At 35.2% G+C, this 22,748-nt stretch overlaps 1 protein-coding gene across 7 annotated transcripts in view; it reads right to left on the reverse strand.

Annotated features, from left to right (window-relative positions):
- The window catches only part of LOC138336959 (plexin-A4-like), a 179,108-nt gene that overhangs the window by 23,808 nt on the left and 132,552 nt on the right, over positions 1-22,748 (reverse strand). For all 7 annotated transcript variants that reach the window (XM_069286607.1, XM_069286601.1, XM_069286602.1 and 4 more), the window contains 3 exons: positions 17,718-17,886; positions 10,183-10,279; positions 50-167 (listed from right to left, as the gene is read on the reverse strand). In XM_069286607.1, the coding sequence (XP_069142708.1) occupies positions 50-167; positions 10,183-10,279; positions 17,718-17,886 (384 nt within the window). The remainder of the gene's footprint in view (positions 1-49; positions 168-10,182; positions 10,280-17,717; positions 17,887-22,748) is intronic.

Consider the following 22,748-nt stretch of genomic DNA (forward strand, 5'->3'; position numbering starts at 1 on the left):
TTTAAAAGAGTCAATAGAATATTAAAGCCAGAAAGAAGAGATAACTGACCTTTGTACCCGAGATAAACTTGTCATTGGTGCTGCAGTCTTCCAACGGGGTGTTGGTACAAATGTGGTTCTGGATACACCAGGTACAGTTAAAATTACTTGCGGTACACTTGTAACACCTGCAAAATACAAATACACGTATACATAAGCTATAAACTTAATAATTAATCAAACCTGTAACCAAACTTATGAAAATTTCATCTTGTTAACTCAATAATTGGTAATACGCTTCAGCATTTTTATCTATATTTTAAATATCAAACACATTATTTTTGATGACAACATTGACAACCTTGCAATGCATTGAAGAAATCCACATTTAAATGGATTCAGCTCATCATTTACATCATCCCTTCAAGAATTTTCATCAAATTATTCATGAAAAAAAAATATTCAAAAATTTCTTTTTTTCCACCTTAGCAGTCTTTTATTAACAGATACAAAATTCTTGTGAGATTTGAATAAAAATGAATAAAAAATGAGGCGTGGTCTCAACCTCCAGAGATGCGATTGAATCCGCGGACTGACAATCAAATTTAACAAGCTCCGCATCACCTTGGTCCCATTTGTTGCTAATGATCAAACGTCAGTGCTTCTTCAGGGCACATGACAGGTTTTAGTTGACAACCTTATCATTTTGCAGTTAACGACATAAAAAGAAGACTTTTCAAGGCATGGCAGCCTAATATGACATCATCTTTTGTAAAGTTATCCTCCTGTTAGCCCTAGTAACCACCTCATGGTTTCCTTAGCAACCAAACTTGAGTTTCCTCTTATAACCATATTAAAGCAAGAAGCTGATTATAAGCCTTATCAAATCCAGCCGAATCCCTACTTAAATCATTCATATTTAGCGATCAACGACAGTAATGTTTTAAAGACAGATTAGGAATCTTTATTTGATCTTTAATGTCACACAAGGTAAACAATCAAACATGCCCCAACCACCACCTCTATATAAAGACCACCTGCTTGATAAGACCATTTTCTTACAGTCCAAAATGGTCACATAGCAATTATGTATGTAGTTTTAAATATCCCTTTATCAATAGTAATGTCTCTCTTACTCTTAGTAAAACCGTACAAAATACTGTTTCCTTTGTATTGGAAATGGACAAAATCAATCACAAATGGACAATATCAACAGGGAGTTTACATTGACTGAACTTTAATGCTAAATGGTACCGCTGTCCTTTAACAGATGATGATACAATATGACACAATGTTATCATGTACCTGTGACAATGATTAAAGTTTTATGGCCAGGTTTATAATTTCGCGACATCCTATTATACATCATTCTCATTGACTCATATAGTGATCGCCATGAAACCTCATTAAAAACCTCTTTACTATAAAGTTTCGGATCTGTACACATAAATTTAACACTATCAATTATTGAAACACACATTGTTATTTTTTTAAAAACTTTTTTTTTTTCCAATCACCTAATTGGAAAAAACCAGTCACCTGCTACGGTAGAGAGCTCTCAAATGTGTGATGTTCATTGATTTTATAAGAGAATACTAATTAATATGACATAATTGATACTAATTCTCCAGGTGATCGTCAACCCATCAGGACACCTGTTGGGTAGTCTTTCCGGACCCGTCCAATTAATCAAACTCAAACTCGGATAAACATCCGACAATTTTTTTACATTAAAAAAACGGGAAAAAATCAATAAACGATGAGCGTTTATTACAAACAATGACAGCAGTTGATGACCTCTTTTGTTACGTGAGAATCATTACTACTCTATACCGTAACTTCCAAGGTTTTCTATTGAAGTGGATGAGTCAAATCTTATTCTCCGTTTGGCACCTCACAGCCAGTGTGGACAATAGGCTTGTCACCGACACTGTTACAACTGTTTCAATGTAAATATTCAAGTAGCTTGTCTTCTTCAATATATAATTGGCTTGACAATATTTTGTTTCCAGCTTTGTATTTCTATGATTCACAATCTAATTTGTTTGTCAAATTTCTTTATGGCAAGAGCAATCAGAAAGAAATTGATGGACTCATTGAAACAATACAAGCCTGCTGTTTTCTTCCTTGTCCAAACCAAGTGATCTAATATTTGCTAATAAAAATCAATGACATTCTAATTACCTCGGATATTTGTTTTCTCCTTGTCAGATGCCATGCACTGGCACGACGCAACAAGCTGTACGGCTTCGGCCATATTGTTTCCTTCAATGCACGCTAGAAGGCTAAACTTACACAAATGTCAGATTCTAAAATGGTACCTCACTTCAGGTTTGATAACCTATTATCAGTGCTTAGGGATATACACCATGTAACACACGCTGAAATGGCGTTGTGAGACATAAAATCCATTTGGCAGAAGTCATCACCCTTGTTTGAAATCTCCCGCTTTTAATTGTTTGATAATTTGGCGATTTTAAAATTTAAAACCTTCAGTTCAAGCAATGACTTTTGGGAGAAAATCTTCAGAAACCAATTGTGTATGTCTTACTAACAGTGAGACAAAGATCTCTGTAATACCTGCAGCTCTAGTTTGAGAACCTATTTCTAATCAGGGTGTTTTCCAGAATGTAATTCCTGTTACTGATAAACTACCTAACCTAACACATTCTGAATAGCTTTGTTCATAATACATCAAATCCACATCTCAGTTTACAGCAAACAAATACTGGATAGTGTGAAACCAATTAACAAAATTATGTTATCACACCGCTATGCTGTAATATACTATGTTACTTTAGTAAAAGAGTGCCTGAAGATCTAACCGGTACACACCGCAGTCAACAATCTCTTCAATGCATTCTCACCAGTATTCTGTTCAATGATATCACATAGTTCATTAGCTTTTAACCACCAACAAGTTTTCTAGCATGAAATCGGACAGCAAGTTATCGGGCAGTATCTTAATCATTCATAAATGAAAACGGCAAAACAATACCGGAATGTGCGACTGTCCATTAAAAATGCAGGAGTTTGTTCCATTATTATTGGCAGTACCTGATTAGAGAGACCCGTCATTCACAGATCACTTATAGATATGACCACCAGTATTGGGATAACGGAATATACTGATCTTTAATGAGGCATAGCAGTAGTCAAATATTTTTTTTTACGTTTTTGTATTCTAGGTTAAAAGTCAAATTATATATGTTTCATATTATAAATAAAATATCTTCATGATGTGAAACTAAATCCTTTTTGTCAATAATCACCCAAACACGATTTACAAAAACTAACAGATTATCACGTATCCAACAAAGGGATATTTACAGTCACATTTAATTAATGTTTAATGATTAAATCAATAAATATTAAAACAATCAACAAAGATGGCTATCATTTTATGTATATTTTGACAGACAGTCCATCAATCTAAACAGAGCTGACATATGGCAAATTGAGTTATAACATTTTTACATTTATTTTATTATTATAATTTTGTTTTTGAATTAAACGATTGACATTCAGCACTTATTACCATAAAGAGACAAAGAGAATTGTACGGTCACGCCTCTGCGAACACACACCAGCTTGTTGTCTCGGCTCTATCAGGGCAACACCAGGCAACAAAAGGGCTAAAAAGGCTCACTTCTTCATGCATGGAATACCAAGATTGTTTAGGAAATTAGCTGTTCTCTCCATGATTACGTTACTAGAACATCGGAGTCTGCTCTAACAAAAGTAAAATTGATAATAATGTCTTGATCTTGATCTGATGACTAAACACACTTCTCTTTTTAATTCAATCAATATTTGTGAATGACTGTGATATGATGAGGTAGCCCATTTTCTCTCGTAAAATCTCCATGTTTATTAGCATAACAACTACCTTTAATTAAGTCACTGTGCTGCTTTTAATTTCCCTTGGAATATGAAATGAGCTATAGTCCCTGATGGCTCCTGGCTGTTACCACGCGGGGTATATAGCGGTACCCTATAAGGGTCTTATTAATACACACACAGCTTGAGCACTAATTGACACAAATTAGCACAATGAAATTTCCAATCACTTCGAAAAATGTGTTTGAATTTATTGCATAATTGTAGCGTTCCCAGTGCTGTCTTTCACGACAGATTTAGCTTGATATATACATGGACGTAAGCAGGCCAGATATTTTAAACACTAAACCAAAGATCACTCATTTAAAAAATAGCCCAACTGCAGTGTTTTTTCCTTCTTTTTTTCATGAGAGACATTTCTGCTGCGACAGGGGCATAATAAGTGCCGATTTATTACATAATTGTGATTTTAATTTGCACAGATGAGACCGACGTTTAATTCTCTAGTTATACCGTTACTGTTGATTTACTGAGGTCTAATATCAGGTTTTATATCATAAATAATTCTTACACAAAGTCTGATAAATCATGATTAAATCAAATTTAAATTAATTGTCAGGACAAGGCTTTCTTTGTTAAAAGTGAAATGAAAACTTTAAGTCTTCAAAAAACTGAAACTGATTTCAATTTCCATCCTTTCAAAATAGCTACCATATCATTTTAACAGTCCTAGGAAAATTCTGAATATCAAATTCCAAATGCTGCAAATCAAATTAAAGATTTTTAATAGGTTTTATTACTATTTCATACGAAATCCTTGAGTATTCATTATAATTAATCATCTAACTCTCCATTTTCGTCGGCATTTAAATGCTTCTAATTTCTCTTAACATATATATTTAGCTGTAATAAAATAATTTCTGTTTAATGTTTTGAAATTATCCCTTTGGTTTATGAAATGATTCAAAGTTAATGAAATAATAAGATTTAATGTGAGATAGCCAATATAGTGGTAAACGTGTGATCACGCCACACCGCCCTACAGTAGATAGCGTGTACGGATGATATCCGACGGCTACGTCAATTACTGACTCATTGTTGTGTGAAATTGAACGGGTGTACATTTCGTTTTTTGTGGGCTTCTGTTGATGATAATTATGTTAATATAACACCTCCATTTTTAAAACGATGCTGAAATATGACGAAGTTCGTTATGATTGGGGACATTAAATGCCACATTATTACACTGCTAGTTATAGGTCCAGGGACTAAATAGCTGGCTGTAACGGAACAGACGTCCTCACAGGCCCACTGTGAACAGGGGAAATGAGTCAAAATATAGCTAATGAAATTATCCATTTTCTTTCAATAATAATTATTGATTAAAATTATATAATTTTGAGAGAACACTGTTGAGCTACACTTGTGTAGAAACTAATTGTCACTTCTTTAAAATACACATCTTAGAAACAATATGTTATATTTGTCACTGGTGCGAGCAATAGGTAAATGTTATGTAACTAAATATGTCTGCAACATAAATGCCCCCATCTCTGTATATCACAGCAGGACTATACGACGACACAACGTGAGTGGACAGGACGGTATTGGACAAATGAGAGTTCCACTGTATGAACCTCCATTTTATGAAAATTCAATGTTATTGTTATACCATCATAAATAATCAATTTCTGACCAGAACAGAATCTTTTTATTGTATGAATTTCATTAATATTGTTTTATGTCATTTATCAATGCAGTTTACTTTTTGCAAGTACTGTACTACATTGCTAATAAGTATTGTCACAATTTCAACATATAATGTGAATTAAGATTTCCTGAATCTTGGACTCATTTTTTGTGATTGCATAAGAGAGCAGAAATAGAAAATTAGCCTGTCATATGTTCAAGGTTTCGTGGTATCCTGGCAGACTTCTCAAGGTTGAAATCAATTTAATTTGATCAATATATCACCCTATTTATTTCTTCACTACATGATATGGTGTATTCGTCTTACTAAAGATCACGTTTCACAATCATCTTATAGACTGACCTCCAGGCAAAGAATGGGTGACCTTCAGGCTGTGAATTTCCACGGCAATAATTATACAATGAAATACTACTTTTGTTGTAAGTCATTGTAAATCTGCATATTTAATAAAATATTTCAAATTAATTAATCCAGTGTAACCTTTGGGATACAATTCAATTTTATTGAAATAAATATCATTGACATTTTTTTTTACATAGATATCAATATCATGAATGACTAAGGCAACCAGATATATTCAGTCTTGATGGAAATGGCCTCCAGTGTAACTGTTTTTATTTTACTTTTTTTTATTTATTTGGAGATGCACAGGGGCCCGATATATTTACAGGGACACGGTGGACTCACAGGGGCCTTGAGTACTCTAGAGGTAATTAACTAAATCTTCCATGTCAATCCTTAAATAGACCTGGCTGTTTACAGAATATCAAACCCAAAGAATATATACAAAAAGATGAAAGTATCTTTAATGTCTATGTGTAATTCATAATAAAGAAAGTATACTTTGTAAGTTATAAGGGAGGTAACTTATATGTCTATAATATTAAATTTGTCTCCCTTGTTGAACTCTTTTATCACATAAACTGATTAACATTGCTTGTAATGTATGAGAACAAAGAGTCAAAAATCAGTTTTCATGTCTCAATAGTAGCCAAATTGAGGCTGAGTTTATAATTCTGAAGGTCAAGATCCTGAAGGTCAAATGATTTAACAATCTGATAGCTAGTAACTGACACAAAACAACAAATGTAACAACCATCTTCCTTCTCGGATCATAACTCTGATAATCAGACAATAGATCGGATGGTGTCACAACAGATATATCAGGATATGATCTAATTTGTAACTGTTTATGATATATCAAGATAAATTAAATTTTTTGTTTAAATGTTTTATGCTATCAGAGGAAGTACTTAACTCCGATTTGTGATTCATTTTCCGGCCATGTCAGACAGACCACGGTCATGCGCCAGGGGGGATGAACTGTTTTTATTCTGTAGGAAGATAAATCAAAACTTGTCTCCCCCAAACCAGATAAAGGTGGTAGACTGCCTTTATCCCTTCGAGTCTGCATGACCACAACAAGTGATGACACGAGTGCTAGTAAGCTTTTAAAAGTATATCTGAGAAAACGTCAAAACCAGGACTGAAATGATGTCTTATGGCCCATAAATATGTGATAAGTTGGCAATGACTTGGAATGAGGCAGAGGGAGCCCTCGGTCCAGACATCACTGGACAAGATCTCATACTATGTGGGACACTTCTCAGAATGACATCATGACTGGATAACATCCCGTATTATACCAGGAACACATGTAGCTCACAGATAAAGGTGTCACACTGCTAACATTTATAACACCACAGGGAACCATACATCAAATTTTATCTTGATGTTTTAACAATAATAAATGTTAACACCAAAATCTTGATTTTTCTCAGTTCTAATCTTTTAATATGAGAAGGATTACGTAATCTTGGTAGAAGGGATTGCTAAATTGAAATTCTTCAAATGAAATGAAAATGAAATTCAAAGATTTGCTCTTGGATATAGAATAAGATTGATTCATGCTCTACAAATCATTTATCAACTGTTTCCACTCAGTCTAGGTTTTCAGAGATATTCCACACAGACAAGATTTTCTTAATTATCTCCCTTAGTTCATATATATTTCCTGATAAACTACGAAAGTGTCATCCTTACACCTGTACAAATATTTACAGCATTATGGCATGAATCACACACTTCATTAGTAAATTATGTCTACACAAACATTGAGACAAGTTCAATCGTCCATTGTCATTTTCTGGCCATCTCAATCTCACCGCTGCCACCACAAGTTAGACTCACGCTGACATGCTCCTCATTGTGGAATTCCAGGATAATCAAACACTTGTTGTAAATACCGTGCATACATCTGTACAAGTGTTGTATAATCTCATAACCAACAGTAGTCATATTTATTTAATCACAATGGACCACTGGAATCATTAAACTCGAATCCTGGGAGTCTTGCACTGAAATTGTCTACTCGATATAAAATCTTGAATATAAATGTCCAGCGCTAAATAAACAGGCCCTAGTGTATGTAAATGCTATTTTAAATTGGTTTGGCAAAGCTGGGAATCATTTCTGTTAAACTTGTGTGTGCAGCTGTAACAAGTGAGTTTTACAAACAAATGCAATCGTCAGCCATACTTTTAAATATACAGCAAGATAATCATCCTAAAAATATCATTTCCATGTGTTGAATTTGTCTATCTACACCCACTGCCTCCCGACACTTAAAGCCAGCTCAACTTTACCTGATCTAAATTACCTCAAACTCGGTACTTTCTCAAATTAATGTATTTTCAATTTTTATATTTTCTGTCGGAAAAGATTACTGTAATTTACATCTTACAAAAAATATCATTTTAATTGGTGAAGTTGAACGTGATAGATCGACAAGATTCCTCCCAAACTAACCAGCCATATGAAGTCTAAGTACGGCTGTATCATTTTAGAGATAAATAAAACATCAATCAGTATTTTTTTTACACACGGTGATGATAAACCATTCAAAGTTTTTGGAAGTCCTGATAAACTTGAGCACCAAATTTTTGTAATCAGCTTCTACCATGCCTATGGCATAAATATAGGTTTGGTATTGAAACTTTTTTTCTTAGGATATTTATTTATAGATACTTCACATAAGATTATCCTCATGTCAAATAAATTTGTCAACAAGTCACTTTTGAAGATATCATTGTATAAAAAGTTGAAAATGAAATTTGTGTAATGAAAACATTGAGGATAATTTTACAAGATGTTAGTTTCACATGGTGATATCTAAATTTCAAAATTGAAGAAATTCCTACAGCCCGTAAGTTGTAATCGACTAATACCTTCAGTTAAGAAAATGTAACACATGCCAACATAATGCTTTAGTAGTTACCACATTAGATTCAATATCAATTAAATCAGACCAAATATAAACAATATATGGATTTGTAGAAGTGAATCTTAAATGATTTTAAAGTAACAATAATACACTGGCAATCTACATTTAAAGAACAAAAGCAGCGTATGTTCGAGACTATGAAAGGTTCAGTTATGCTGTATTTTTTTTATTACTCCCAAAGTCCCAAACTGGGGTAATTTAGGTATTCAGATCATGATGAACTCCTGAGAGAGGTACTTTAAATTTACATAAATACAGCGGCCAAAGGTACCTTATCACTTTTATCCCTAATCAAACTGAATTGTGCCTCTACATATTACCACAATACATTCAGCCAATTCCAGAGTGGAGGAGATAGCGATTCCTCCATGAATAAACTCGGGCTATATATATAATCATTATTTACAATATATCTAAGTCAATGAAAGTCAATCATCCTTAGTCGGTGGAGAATAAAGTGTTTAAGTCACGATACCGCTGATACTAGAGGGTTCTATCGCCGTGGAAACAACTTATGACCTGGATTATATAGACAATGCTGGAAGCAGACATTCTGAACTCAATATTACGCCATGAATAGAAACAAGTTACCTTCTTTTATTGGATGGGATGACTGATAAACAAAAACAAACTCTTGGTTTCCTTGGCATTAATAGTTCTATACTATTATATGTTGGTGAATTTAGAATCAGTTTCCTAATCAACGTTATCATCAGAAGAATACTGAACTTGTTATGCAAGCTAATGTGTTGGAAGTTTTACAAGCCCAAGCACGGAATACATGCACATTACATTAATAAATAAAGTATGTTTTCAGGATCTGATGAAAGCTCATCCTCGAGCCATTTTGGAACTCTCCTGGCAGTGGAGATACACTACAACCTAACAACAATCGCCTTGGCAATCTGCCCCCAATAAACCACTTTGAAGATATGGAAAGTTGGAATTTCCAAAAACACTTTTTTTCACATCTAAAATAGAGCAATGATGCTTTCACTGTGTGTTTAAGTTAAGGCCATGATTTCCCCCAACAGAGATTTCAGATGTTTCACAACCTACAATATTTAGTGCTCTACAAGTATAAATTCCTCCTAGTTTTAATTTACCAACAATTACGTCAATGTATATTACCGAGTTATCTGCCCTTGTGGGTAGATTCTGATTGTGACTTTATGCGTTTTCAGCTTAACTTTTTATAATTTTCAGAGAGACAACCAGAAGTTTGCTCACAAAATAATTGATACTTTCCCACAAGGGAGATAACTCTGTAATATGCAAAGACAGAACACTTTTCTTGAAGAATATTTTTTAGATGTAAAATGAATTCTTGCAGACTTATCATTGTTTACAATGTTTAACTAATACTTACGCATCTTTGGTGTGGATAGCGCAGTCAAAAACAGTAAAGTTAGTAGATACAAATTCTGTGTTGTTCATCAGGACTGACAGCTGCATAACCACATGATCTACAACAAAAAATAAACCCTCTGATTAATTACAGATATCAGAAACAAATATCTACAGAAACAAAACATGTGCCAGGTCATTCATGTCAAAGTCAAGTTGAAGTTTTATTGAATGTGCCCACAAGTGATGCTATATAATAGCAAGATTAAGCAACCTGGACACCGATATACCAAATATGGCTTTAAGGGGAAATAATGTTTTCTTGTTTGCAATAGATCAATGATTAACAAGAGGCCCAGAGGGCCTGTATCACTCACCTGGTTTGTAATACCAAGTAATGTTCTGAATACAGGTCCATTGTTTCTTTTCTGAAGGAATTTGTGAATATTTACCTCTAATTCCCCTATTGGGCCCCACCCCTCCTGCCCCCCACAAATATTGCCTAATTGTATTATGATTTTAAATTTATACAAGTTCTGTTCCCCTTCCCCCAAAGCTGTTTGTGGCCAAATTTAGTTACAATCCTTGCAGCACTCGTTGACTAGTAGCGATTTAAATGAAATGTTGACGGACGGACGGACAGACGAAGGACATTGCGCCATGACATAAGCTCACCGGCCCTTTCGGCCAGGTGAGCTAAAAAATGAAACAATGGCATTTGACACTGTGTTAATGTCTCCTGACAAATAAGTCAGTGAATCAATATTTTAGGTAGGACATGCATTTTATATGGAAAAAGTAAATGACCAACCAAAGAGGCCAACAATGTCTTTATAACACAATAAAACCACATTGTCTGTAAAAACATAATACCCACATCATATGTACCAAATGATACCTTATAATGACTGTATCATAACACTGTCTATATCACAGGAAACACCAGATTGTTTGTATCATGTTTAACAGCCAAAAGATGATCGTGTTAGTAATATGGTATAATCTTAATGACTTATACTCTCATTACAAAGTCTCTATCGTAAGTGGGTCTGCATTCTCAGCTCTCAGTCTCATGGAAACCTAAGTACTATTCCATCCTATTTGACTCGAATACACCTCTATCAAGTACCGTTCCATCCGAATCCTCAAGGAGGTGTTTATCTATTGAAAAGTGTTTTTTTGTTGAGATGTGCTGACATGGACACTATCTCCTTGATGACATGTGAATTATTTGCAGATTTTGTCCTTTTTAAATTCTGCAGAATTAAGGGATTTTTTTTAAAAGAAAGGCCTTTAAGACACAAATGCTGCTGCTTTCATTACAAACTAGAATGAGATGAAATAGAACGGGACGAAACAGTCATATATTATACTATATGTTCCCCACCCCATATCATGATAGGACATCAACTTTCTTTATGCCAGTATATATATGCCTTACTCCATAACACAGGAAGCTATTAGTTTTCTAATTGAAATGAATGACGAATTTAGAGAAGCCGAAGCAGAAATGACATCATCATCAACATTGTTGTAAATCTGTCAGGTTATGATGAAATGATGTATGGTCATGAGGTTTAGATATAGGTCGATTTCAGGATCAGTTACATATAATATCCTAGTGACTTTCCTCCCATCAGAGTGACACATGTCTATATCACCATTGTATGTACCACTCACCAATGGTGATATCTGACAACAGTAGTTACACTACCATATCAGAATACATCCACCTTTTTTCAAAGATGTCATCAATATTTAGCATTTCTATCTAGACATTTGCATGAAATCAATTATGAATAATATTTTTGATGACTGCCTCGTGACTCTAAGTGGTGGCGGTTGTGAATTTGTCGTAACCCGACACTAGCTTTCCAATATTTTTTATCTCCCATTCCGACCAGATAGTGTTGCCGTCTGTTAAAGTGGTTTTATATGGTGTTGTGATTCACACCTTCTAGTGACAATACCGTTGGTGTGTATGTAACACTACCTTTCTCAATAAAGGCAAAAAGAAATAAAGATTATCGCACTTTGGTGTTTGGTAGGGATCCCAGGACATTAGATCTCGTCAGGTGTTAAACTACTAACCCATACTTTGACATTGAATATAGAGGGCGCTAGTCATGAAGGTGCCGCAATGGTCTCTTAGAGAGTACCATGTTACCATTGGCAACGGCCAGCATCACATCATGTTCTCAAACCAATGACACAAATGACAGTTGCACTGTACGATTCAGAGATAAGGACGTTGTTTTGTCAATCTATTTCCTCTCACATAGGAAGATATAAAATAAGACGGAATATTTTCAATGACTATTATTACCCTGGCTAATTAATGTCGTAAAACATCCACCACGATCCTGTTAGAATATTACGCCACCAAATGTCAGAAGAGGGTGGACTCATGGCGTGTCCTTTATGGCCGTTCTAATACTGGACGAAAACGGAACCGTCATGAGATGCAAGAGACTTGGTGACGTCTGCGTCTGTGCTGTAACCTATCCGAGACAGATCGAAGCACCCTTAAACGGAAGGGAGGGGTTGCTTCACATTACATCATTAACATGCCAGAAAATTTCATGTCTAGATCAGCAGTGCCAATGCTAAAGAGCGGCGGTCCTGATCCGCAGTGCAGGAAGGACCCAATGACTGTTATTTACTGGGGCCTCGGACATGATAATTACGGCGTAAACGCCCCTGTGACAAAGAGGAGATGAAGCCATTAATTTGAGAGAGAGAAATCAAATGTCCTGTTAAAACAACCTGCCCAGAGAGCAGAGGAAATCTACCCATTAAATCTTATTGGCGACCACTATAGCTGAAGACACTGTGATTCTCAAAGCTTTCTGTTGCCTTCTGTTACTGTGTCCGTTTGCCATTGGAAACGGTGACCTATGAGGGCACCAGAACTATCACAATATAAACAGAAATACAAAGTCCTTGTCCTTATCAATACTGATGTATCAACGAATGAAATTATGTAGGTCATAGAATATCTGTAATTACATAGGAAATCTTCATTCAAATTTTTACTAGAAACATTATTGAAGACTAAATTCAAGACTTCAAAAAGGTTTCCTGAGGTTTACATTCTTCATAGATAATATCAACCCTCACCTATCAAAATTTTAAGAGACATCGATGATCCACCCGCTTGGTACAGTTTCAAATCTTCCAGGATTTCAGGTGATTAAATTTGACATTAAAGTTCACATGAGATTTCAAGCTATTGAAATTTGACATCAAAATTCATGAGGGATTTTGGTTGATAGAATTTTGACATTGGAATACGCGGAGGAATTCCACTCTACATCCTAAAATTAATAATCAATACATAAAATACATCCTACTTAATCCTTTAAATGATTGATTGAAGATCACCAATTGTTATTTGTTTTGGCATTGTCTCCCAGAAGACCTGAGTCAGCCATCAATTGTCACTGGGACCAAACGTTCCAAATCTCCAAAGGACGATATATCTAACATATCTGCCTAACTTGAGACCGACCTGTCTAAAGAAATTTCCACCTAACAACATCACTCCTAATATTGGTCATGTAAGTCTATCTATCCAAGCTGACCCTAAGCTCCTAAAATCAATTCTTACCCTAGTATAATCCATTCATATATACCTAAGTCTAGTTCCATTTTTTCAGCTTAGCATCATTTCAATCTGTTTGCCTAACTCTAGCATTCTGCACTGTTTTTTGAAAATATCTACCTGCCTAGCTGTAGTATTGTTTAATCGGTTTGCCTAACTCCAGTTCATTCTAATGTCATTTAGCTCGGTCTAAACTAATTAGATCATTACCAACCCTATCACAATTTAACCTTACACTATGTAAGGGTTGGGAATATATTGATAACTATATTTCTGTTTACACTATAATTATCTTCATAGAACTCATCAAATGGTGCATTTAATATCTAGCAAAATGTACAATCTCTCGATTTTGAGCTTTAAATAAGATTTAATTACATTCGAGTTATTTATATGAGAAAAATCTGTCAAAAATCTAATGCAAAAGATAATATAGAGATTCTGACTCATTGTCATAAAAGTATGAAATGGTTTCCTTTAATTATTATACTCTCAGCCTTCGTAACTTTATTCCCATGCTTTAAAACTTCAGGTATAACTCACGCTGATCAATTCCTTTGACACATTGGTATTATAAGGGACATTTATTTCCCGTGAGTTGGCAGGACTGCAAGGACATTCTGCCATGACAGTACTTCGGACATGCAACATGTGAAGCGTCATATACGGGGCCCTAATTACCATATTTTATCCACATGCGCCGGGCCGCATACGGATCCTAATGACAAGATTTTATGTTAGAACAAGTAACCCCTGATAACCAATCATAGCACATCAAAACTAATCCCAAAAACCCACTCAGTCTAATGACATCTGATGGGGCATGTTAGGAAAAAAATAGAAGCTAGCGGCAGAAGTGTTCTACAATAAACTAGAATCCCTCCATCATTAGGGTAATTACCCTGGGATTAGGTACACAACAAGAGCTGTGACAATCACACGAACCAGGCTACAATAATTAACCATAAATAAACAAAATTTCTGAGAGTTTTGACAACTGAAATGGCATCGCTATCATGTGTGCTAGTTTATAACTTCTGGAACAAACAAAAAATTCAAATGATCCGTGTCCATCATTTTACAACAATGATAGTCCCATTAACACATGGACAGACACTCAATGAATATGTAAAACAGACTAATCTATATTTCATGACAATCCCTATTAAACGGCCCCCTTCATATTGCTTTGGTACATAAGTAAGTGATAAATGAGCTTGACCCACGAATCCACTTAAATTATAGAGATACCTGTCGACCTTGGCTAAAACTAAAATGACCTTGACTTAACTCAACATGGGCTTTTTCAGGAATAATTTTTTCTGACAATGGGTTTTGATGTTAAAACAACATAATGGCCTTGTCTGGCCATGGGTGGAATTTGGTCAGTGGACTGTCCTTTTCTGACCATGTATAGGATGTAGGTCAATAATAAACTTTCCTGACCTTGGATTGAGTAGGTCAATGACCTTGTCTGACCTTAGGTGGAGTGTGGTCAGTAAAGGAATGACCTTGTCTGACCATTGTGATAGCCTTGACCTTGGGAAAGATGCTTGTCAGTGATGACCTTGACCTTCATATCACAGCATGTGATAAATCGTATTGACAATGAGCTATGCTATTTGAATGACCATGTATCATTACAAAACCTATCATTTGACTTCTCGCATAATCCAACAAAGGATGACTGCAATATTACACCTGCTTTGTCCTACCCATAATACCTCTGAGACTCACTGACATTTTTGATTGATGAAATGTACACTAATGGACAGATGCATTGACACGAGGGATGAGACTCCAATAATACAGGTAACGACCCCATGTCCTGTGTAATCATGTGACTAATATAGGTAACGCCACCATTGTAGCGATGATGCAAATCTTACATCATATCGCACCAATTACTAAACCATTAAAATCTCTGGGGTGATTGTTTGTTTTATGACGTGAACATTGCCATTTAATACCTAACGAGATAGAAATACCTGTGAAATGCACACCTGAGAATATTACCACCATCTAATCCAGATTAATTTCCGTGTCACACTCAAACATCCTGGTTAGAACAACATATCATCCAGAGTTATCTGCCCACAATCTTATTTGACTTTTGTAACAGCGTAGAGATTTTTATCAGGATGCATTATAAACTCAGTCCACTAATGTTTAATACAATAGTCAACTTCACAGATTTCACGACAGTGTAGCACGTGTCGTTAGATTTCTACCCGACAACTGGACAATACTGTGCGTAGTTACTGATACGACATCGATCGCTATCTCACCTCACACGCACACTACTATAAAGGGCCATTTGATTTGGAGGTCAAATTAATGACCATGCAACTACTTTTCTTGGGCATACAATGTTTCAAACTAGCATTATATTAAATGTTATACTTTTATGACATCTGTGTACAACAATAGCCATTCCCACCTGCTCTGAGTAGTATTACAATCACTCTGAACACCAGGAAATTCTACTCACATCGCACCGATACTGGAGGAGTCAGGTGACTTACAAGCAGACATGATGTAAATGAAATGGTTGTAAAACTGATAAAAGTTTATCAGTGAATATCAGGAAGATTAATTCAAAGAAACTTGACAAAACTAAAATTTCAAAGCATGTTTATGGCAGCGATCTGTTGCCTTAACGATGCTGCAGGTATATCCCTTTGCCACTCTATACTATCAGCAACAGGTTACAACTTTGTAGGGTCAAAGTTGACTCAGAAACAATAATGCATAACATGCAGGTCAAAAGTCACACCTGTTACACCAAGAAAATGAAATTCTACCTCCCTGTTACAAAAGAGTTCCTCACTCAACTGATATTCTATCCCCAACAAAAGAGTAAGGAGCTTTATAGCAGGCTTCATCAGCCTGCCTTACTTCACAAGAGGATGTGTGTTGAGAAATTAAATGGCTTGTGAACAAAAAACCAATTATCCAGAAAATATTCTGGTTTTCCAGTACACCTCTCAGAATTCAATGAAGTGTGAAACCAGTAACATCACAAATACACTTCAAGTATTTCATTTGACCACAATGACTACCCCCCTCCCACTTTGAAAACATTTTCGTCTTTAAAGTAAATCTTCCAATCTCTATTGAAATAGCAATCACCATATCAAACAATTAAACGTTATGACAATGTTGTTTGTTTGTTTGTTTGATTAATTAACGTCCTATTAACAGCTATGGTCATGTAATGTTGTTTGTACTTGCTACCTAGATGTCAGGGTTTCACTAGTAATTTGCCATATATCATTCGCAGGAAGTACAATTTAATTTACAACCTTGGTGGCTGTCAAGGAAATCAAAACAAAGCGTAAAGAAAGTTCAAAATCAGCTTGATAAATCATAGAATTTGTACTTTGCAGTTTTTTCTTTAAAGACAATTCAGAACATCCGAAGGGAAAAGTGGAAATGAAGATTGAACAGGAAGCAGTAAAACTTTTAATTTTTTGTTTGAAATAATTCTGTAATAAATATCAGTGCTGGCCCTAATGAAGCGGTACCCCTAGACAGCTGTTAACAGATGAAGGCACTTCCAATGGGAAAGGGTTATCATCATAAACAATGCAAGTCGCCATTCTAATGTAATCTCTGACAATGGTTTTCTAATCGGGTGATAAATACAGATTTTATCTAAACAAATATAAAACTTTACTACAGGTGGAAACTGCCCTATCAGGTAAGATGGAGTTTTACAGGTTTATATTTAGAACTTTACTTACTCCAGATAAAAACCAACCAATCGGGAAAGAGGACTGGGATTTACAGGTTAATATTTAGAACTTAACTTACTCCAGTTGAAAATTGACCAATCAGGTGGGATTGGGGGTGTTTCACAGATTAATTTTTAGAACTTCACTACTCCAGATAGAAACCAACCAATCAGGTGAAAGGGAAGGGGTTTTACACATTTATTTTTAGAACTTTACCTGCTCCTTGTGGAAACGGTGGTATCCTATTGGACGGTGGAGTGCTACATGTGATCACCCGTGTGGCATGAGTCAGGTTGGCGGGAGTCAGCACTCGGATGTTCTCTCGGATAAAAGCACACTTAAAATCTCCACTGAACATCGGCAGGTTGGAAATGCTCAAAGTCAACTGAAAAGATAAAAAAATAAATCTTTGAAATCAAGGTATGCTAATGTATAAAAGACAAAATGTATTTTTTTAGTCCTAGACTGCTGCTGGATACTGCTGTAGATAAAATTCAGAGAAAGATAGATGATTACAAAAATATATAACAAGAAAGATAATGGAAAATTTGAGAGAAAGCTTAATGATTTAAGAAACATAAAACAAGCACGATAATGGAAATAATCTAACAGTAAAGATTTTAATTCTCTTTCACTCAAGAACTGCCTTACCTAGCCTAAAAACATTTCAGATTGATCAGCGATAATACCACAGTCTTAACAGAACAGCTTGTGCTGGATAGCTCTCTGTCTGTCTATCTTTTTATTGTTCTACATTGATACCCGGTCTGACTGCTAAGTGTATACTTAATCACAGTTCCCCTCAAACAATCACAGCAAAACACCCTTCATCTGCTGATAAACTTTGGCCATATAATTTACAAATCAATTTATTGTTGTTATCATGCTGAATTGTTGTATGGTCTTGCTGAAAATCTCTCCTCAGTTTCGCCCATACGTTTTTTAGCTGTCAGGTCTGTGGAACTATTTACACAGATTTCTAACAAAAATCCATAGTAGCTCCCGGTCCTAGAATACGAATCTCAACATTTCGGTTCCATTGGGACCAATTTCTGCTTTTTATGATGGCCATGTATGCCATTCCCGATAGCAAGTAATCTCTATACAGGATTCTGGATTCCATATCTAAATCGTTTAAGTAAATTAAAAATACATGTAGTAAGTTATTCTTTGTTCGCCTGTGGTGTTTTTATAAGTGGGATCTATATTTTGTCCAACAAAGGCATGATCCATCCAATTTGTTCCAAGTATGCCTAACCATCGGTGAGCTGTATCAGATTCTGTGGGCTTGGAGCTAAGGAACATCCTGTCAACCTTTGTGTACAGTTCCTGGGGGACCGGGAGGAGCACAGAATCACAAACAAATACAGGAAGACAAGATGGAAAGATTTGATATGGACTCCATGGAAACACTTTGGCCACTTTGCATAAACCTGCCTCATACTTGTGTTTGATCAACATTGATCCATACCATAGGTCACGGTGGACAAACAGCTCTTGACCATCAATGACCATCTAGTGGCCGAACCATGACAAACATCTTTTGACCATCAATGACCATCCAGTGGCCGAACCATGACAAACATCTCTTGACCATTAATGACCATCCGTTGGCCACACCATGACAAATATCTCTTGACCAATGACTATCCAGTGGCCAAACCATGACATATCTTGACCAACACTGACCAGTAGTTAAAGTTGTTAGATACAGACCCAGTCAACCATGGCCACAAGTGTCACAAATGAAACCCACATCTTCAAAGGTTGAATTTTAACTTTATTTTCGACAGATCTGAGAAACAGAATTTTACATTTCAGATCAAACAAATAAGTAGTCATATAGTTTTTGTTACTTATTCAAAGTACAGACTTTATAGCTTCATCTCGCCAAACCAGAACATATTGCAGTTTGACTACCATTTCCAATGCTGAACGTTCTATCCCACCACACTAACATATATGGTATTTTGACTACTGTTTCCTGCACTGTACCTTAAAGTGCATCTGTCACAAGAGCTACAGGCCTATATAGAAACTAAAAGTACATCAAATTACCTTCCGAAGCGTGCAATATGCTAATTAGTAAACCACTGGTACCTATCAGGGCCAATAACTCTGGATGATAAACCTGGTTGTCCTAATGAGGGAATGAAATACCCACACTGTTCCTGCCATCATACGGTACGTCATCGCTGTCCCTAAAGATCAATTTGTGTGTATTTACTCCACTTTTCATGTCACCCTATTTAACGCAACTTCTGCTGAAAATACAACGTTCCTTTTTTATGACCTCCTCAGCTAATCCACTTTGTTCTATTGTTTCACTCATTGGAACCTCTCAACCTTTCTGGTCTCGTCAAGGAAAGGCTAATTGGTTCAAAATGTAAAATAAACACTAGTTGATATAGCCATGTATATTTATGTCTATTTCTATTCTCAGCCAAAACATGCCATGTCTGAAAAATTCTTGCTCTCAATTGAACCATCCTCCATGTGAAAGTGTGTTTCGGTATTCAGTTATTTTACAGATTAATTAAGAACTCTCACTCTAGTCCTGCAGTTGCTCTAAACACAAGATTATATATTTTGTGAAACATTAAATGGTTCCTGTATTATTACCATTTAATACCAAATTCTAATTAACTTTACCTAGTACTCTTCCATCAAATGTGATGTTAATAGCAGAAGTCTTAATCATCTAAGCTCTATAGCTTTATAGTCTTCTTCTATAAGTTTATGGTGAAGTTCTTGTCTTTTTCTCCCTATTTCTCTTTTTCCCCCTTCTCTTTATTTTTTTCTTGTTTACTCATCTCCCCTGAATATTCATAATGAACTGTTCTAGCCATTGAATAAGAAGAGTAGAAATGTGTTTTGAAGGGTAACTGAGTTAAGGTCTTGTAACTTTACGTAATAGTTAATTGGCAGTATATTCATAACTCAAAAGTAACAGTTGTAACTCTAAGAAATCATTAATTTGTTAATCAGAATAATAATTAAAACCTAAATGTAATTGGTACTATGGTAACCAAATGGAAAAAGTGACTCAATGTAAAAGTTGATTAATGTAGTAGCTCACTCTTGAATCAACCTAATAAAATATTCAATTGTTTTTAATCAAGCACCTGTTTTAGATGCACCAAGTTCCTATAAATAGACTTGTATAGTTAAATCTTTCTCTGATGCAGTTTCATCAGCTCTTGGGATACCCATCTAATTCTATTTAATTGGTATTTGTTTTTCTCTCAATTTTATTGCGTAATTAAGTTTGACAAAAGCATAAATATAAAATAATTCTGTTTTTAATTAACTTTCCAGTAAGCCCAAGATACTAATAAACACGACATATGATAATTTACCTTTCCAAAACAATACACAATTAGTTCATATCTCAATTAAAATAAATCCTGCTATGGTGCATGGATTATCTCCCTTTGTTACTATATACCTCCTATAGTTACCCCCAGGATACCTACAAAATACATCTCAAATTGAAATGTGCTTTTTATTTAAGGAAATTACAAAGTACCAAGTTCTACAGTACTGAAAACATCAACCAATTACTGCCTCACATATAAACCATTTTCAATGTTAAACTCCTTTTGTCTTGTCATTATTTCAATTCTTTTTTTTTTTTTCTCTTCTGAATTGCTTCTGAATAGATCGAGCCCTAATTATAACTAAGGAGCACTAACCCGTGCCTGAGATAACTGTAATCCTGTTTTAACATCACATGTCAATTCTCAGCAAGTACATATCAATTTTTTAACTCAAAAGTAAAGCTTAAGAAGCAATTAAAGTTGATGAAAAGCAAAACACCGCTGAAAGTGTATCATTAAAATGAATTACTCAAATAAAAATGGCACCTAATTGCTTATGATTGTGAACTCTGTGGAGGAAACACAGGCTGGGTGCTGGTGTAGGGAAGACAGTGTAGATTAGCGTAGTCATTTAGCTAGGCACGGTTAATGACAGTTCATCGGGTGATGATTTCATATCCTGTGCTATCAAACGTTTTAATTATCTCAACATAAATTAGGGAAAATAAAAACAATGTCACTAATCTGAAGGTGTAAGTAGGTATTGCACGAGTATATTGGGATGGAATGACACTATCTTATAGTTTTTTTAGTCATTTGTAGAAGATTCAATTAGCAGTTTTAAGAGTGGTTCAGTAGCTATTTCTAAACATAGAAACTTCTGAAAGACCTAATAAATTTAGAAACAATGAAAACAAACGATGTATGCGTTTGTTTATGTGAACGTACTACATATATAAGGCAGGTGGCTGCTGTTAAGAAACTATACTAGATTCAATTGTTTTTTTTAGGTATTTGTTACGAGGATAGGGATTTGATGTATCTTTATTCAATTTAAAGAAGAAATGATCTTTTTTTCTAAAACTTTATTCTTGTGTCAGACTAAGTAGACATACAATAGATATTTGTATGATCTAAATGTTCAGTATAACTAAGCCTTTACTGAAAACCTAAACCTTGAAATTGATAGCGTGTATGTTGAGCTTCTAAGTTACAAATATCAATTGATGACAACCAACCAGTTATATCTTGCTAGTGCTCCAATATTTCTCTTTCATCATTTTACAAAAACCTGACCTGCTTATCAGAAATGTATCTAATTCCCTGGTATGAACACCAGTCTAAAAGATATCATTACCATGTCGATATACCATACTGTCTTCCCAGTGTCTGATCGATTATGATACTTTTAAAAGTGAATGAAGTCCAACGACATCATACTACAAAGCTAATACCTAGCTATCTACTGTCAAACTCACAATCCCCTATATAGGACAATACTATTCAGTCAAACCTGCCTGAGAGACCACCTCTTTATAAAGACCATCTGCTTGTTCAGACCACTTTTTTAAAGATTCCAAATGGCAATTTATAACACCATTTGACCTGTGTATAAAGACCATTTGTCTATAGGGACCATCCTGTCTAGATAGGCAGGTTTGACTGTATATGCAATGAATGCCCCCCCCCCCTACTTTTTTTAAAAATATAGGCAGCAGGCATCAGGTGATGCTGTGCTACACAAAACATCAAAGTCCCCCCCCCCCATACCTAATAGTGAGGAAATTATAATCCACTTGTTTACCCATCAATTAGAACTCTGACTTATTGATATTCACGTAGCAATATGGCGTACTTTCATAAAACATCCCCTGCCCATAAAAAATGACAGCCATGTGGTGGGAAACCTGACAAGGACTTGGACACA

The sequence above is a fragment of the Argopecten irradians genome, chromosome 12 (genome assembly GCF_041381155.1).
Source record: "Argopecten irradians isolate NY chromosome 12, Ai_NY, whole genome shotgun sequence".
NCBI lineage: Eukaryota > Metazoa > Mollusca > Bivalvia > Pectinida > Pectinidae > Argopecten > Argopecten irradians.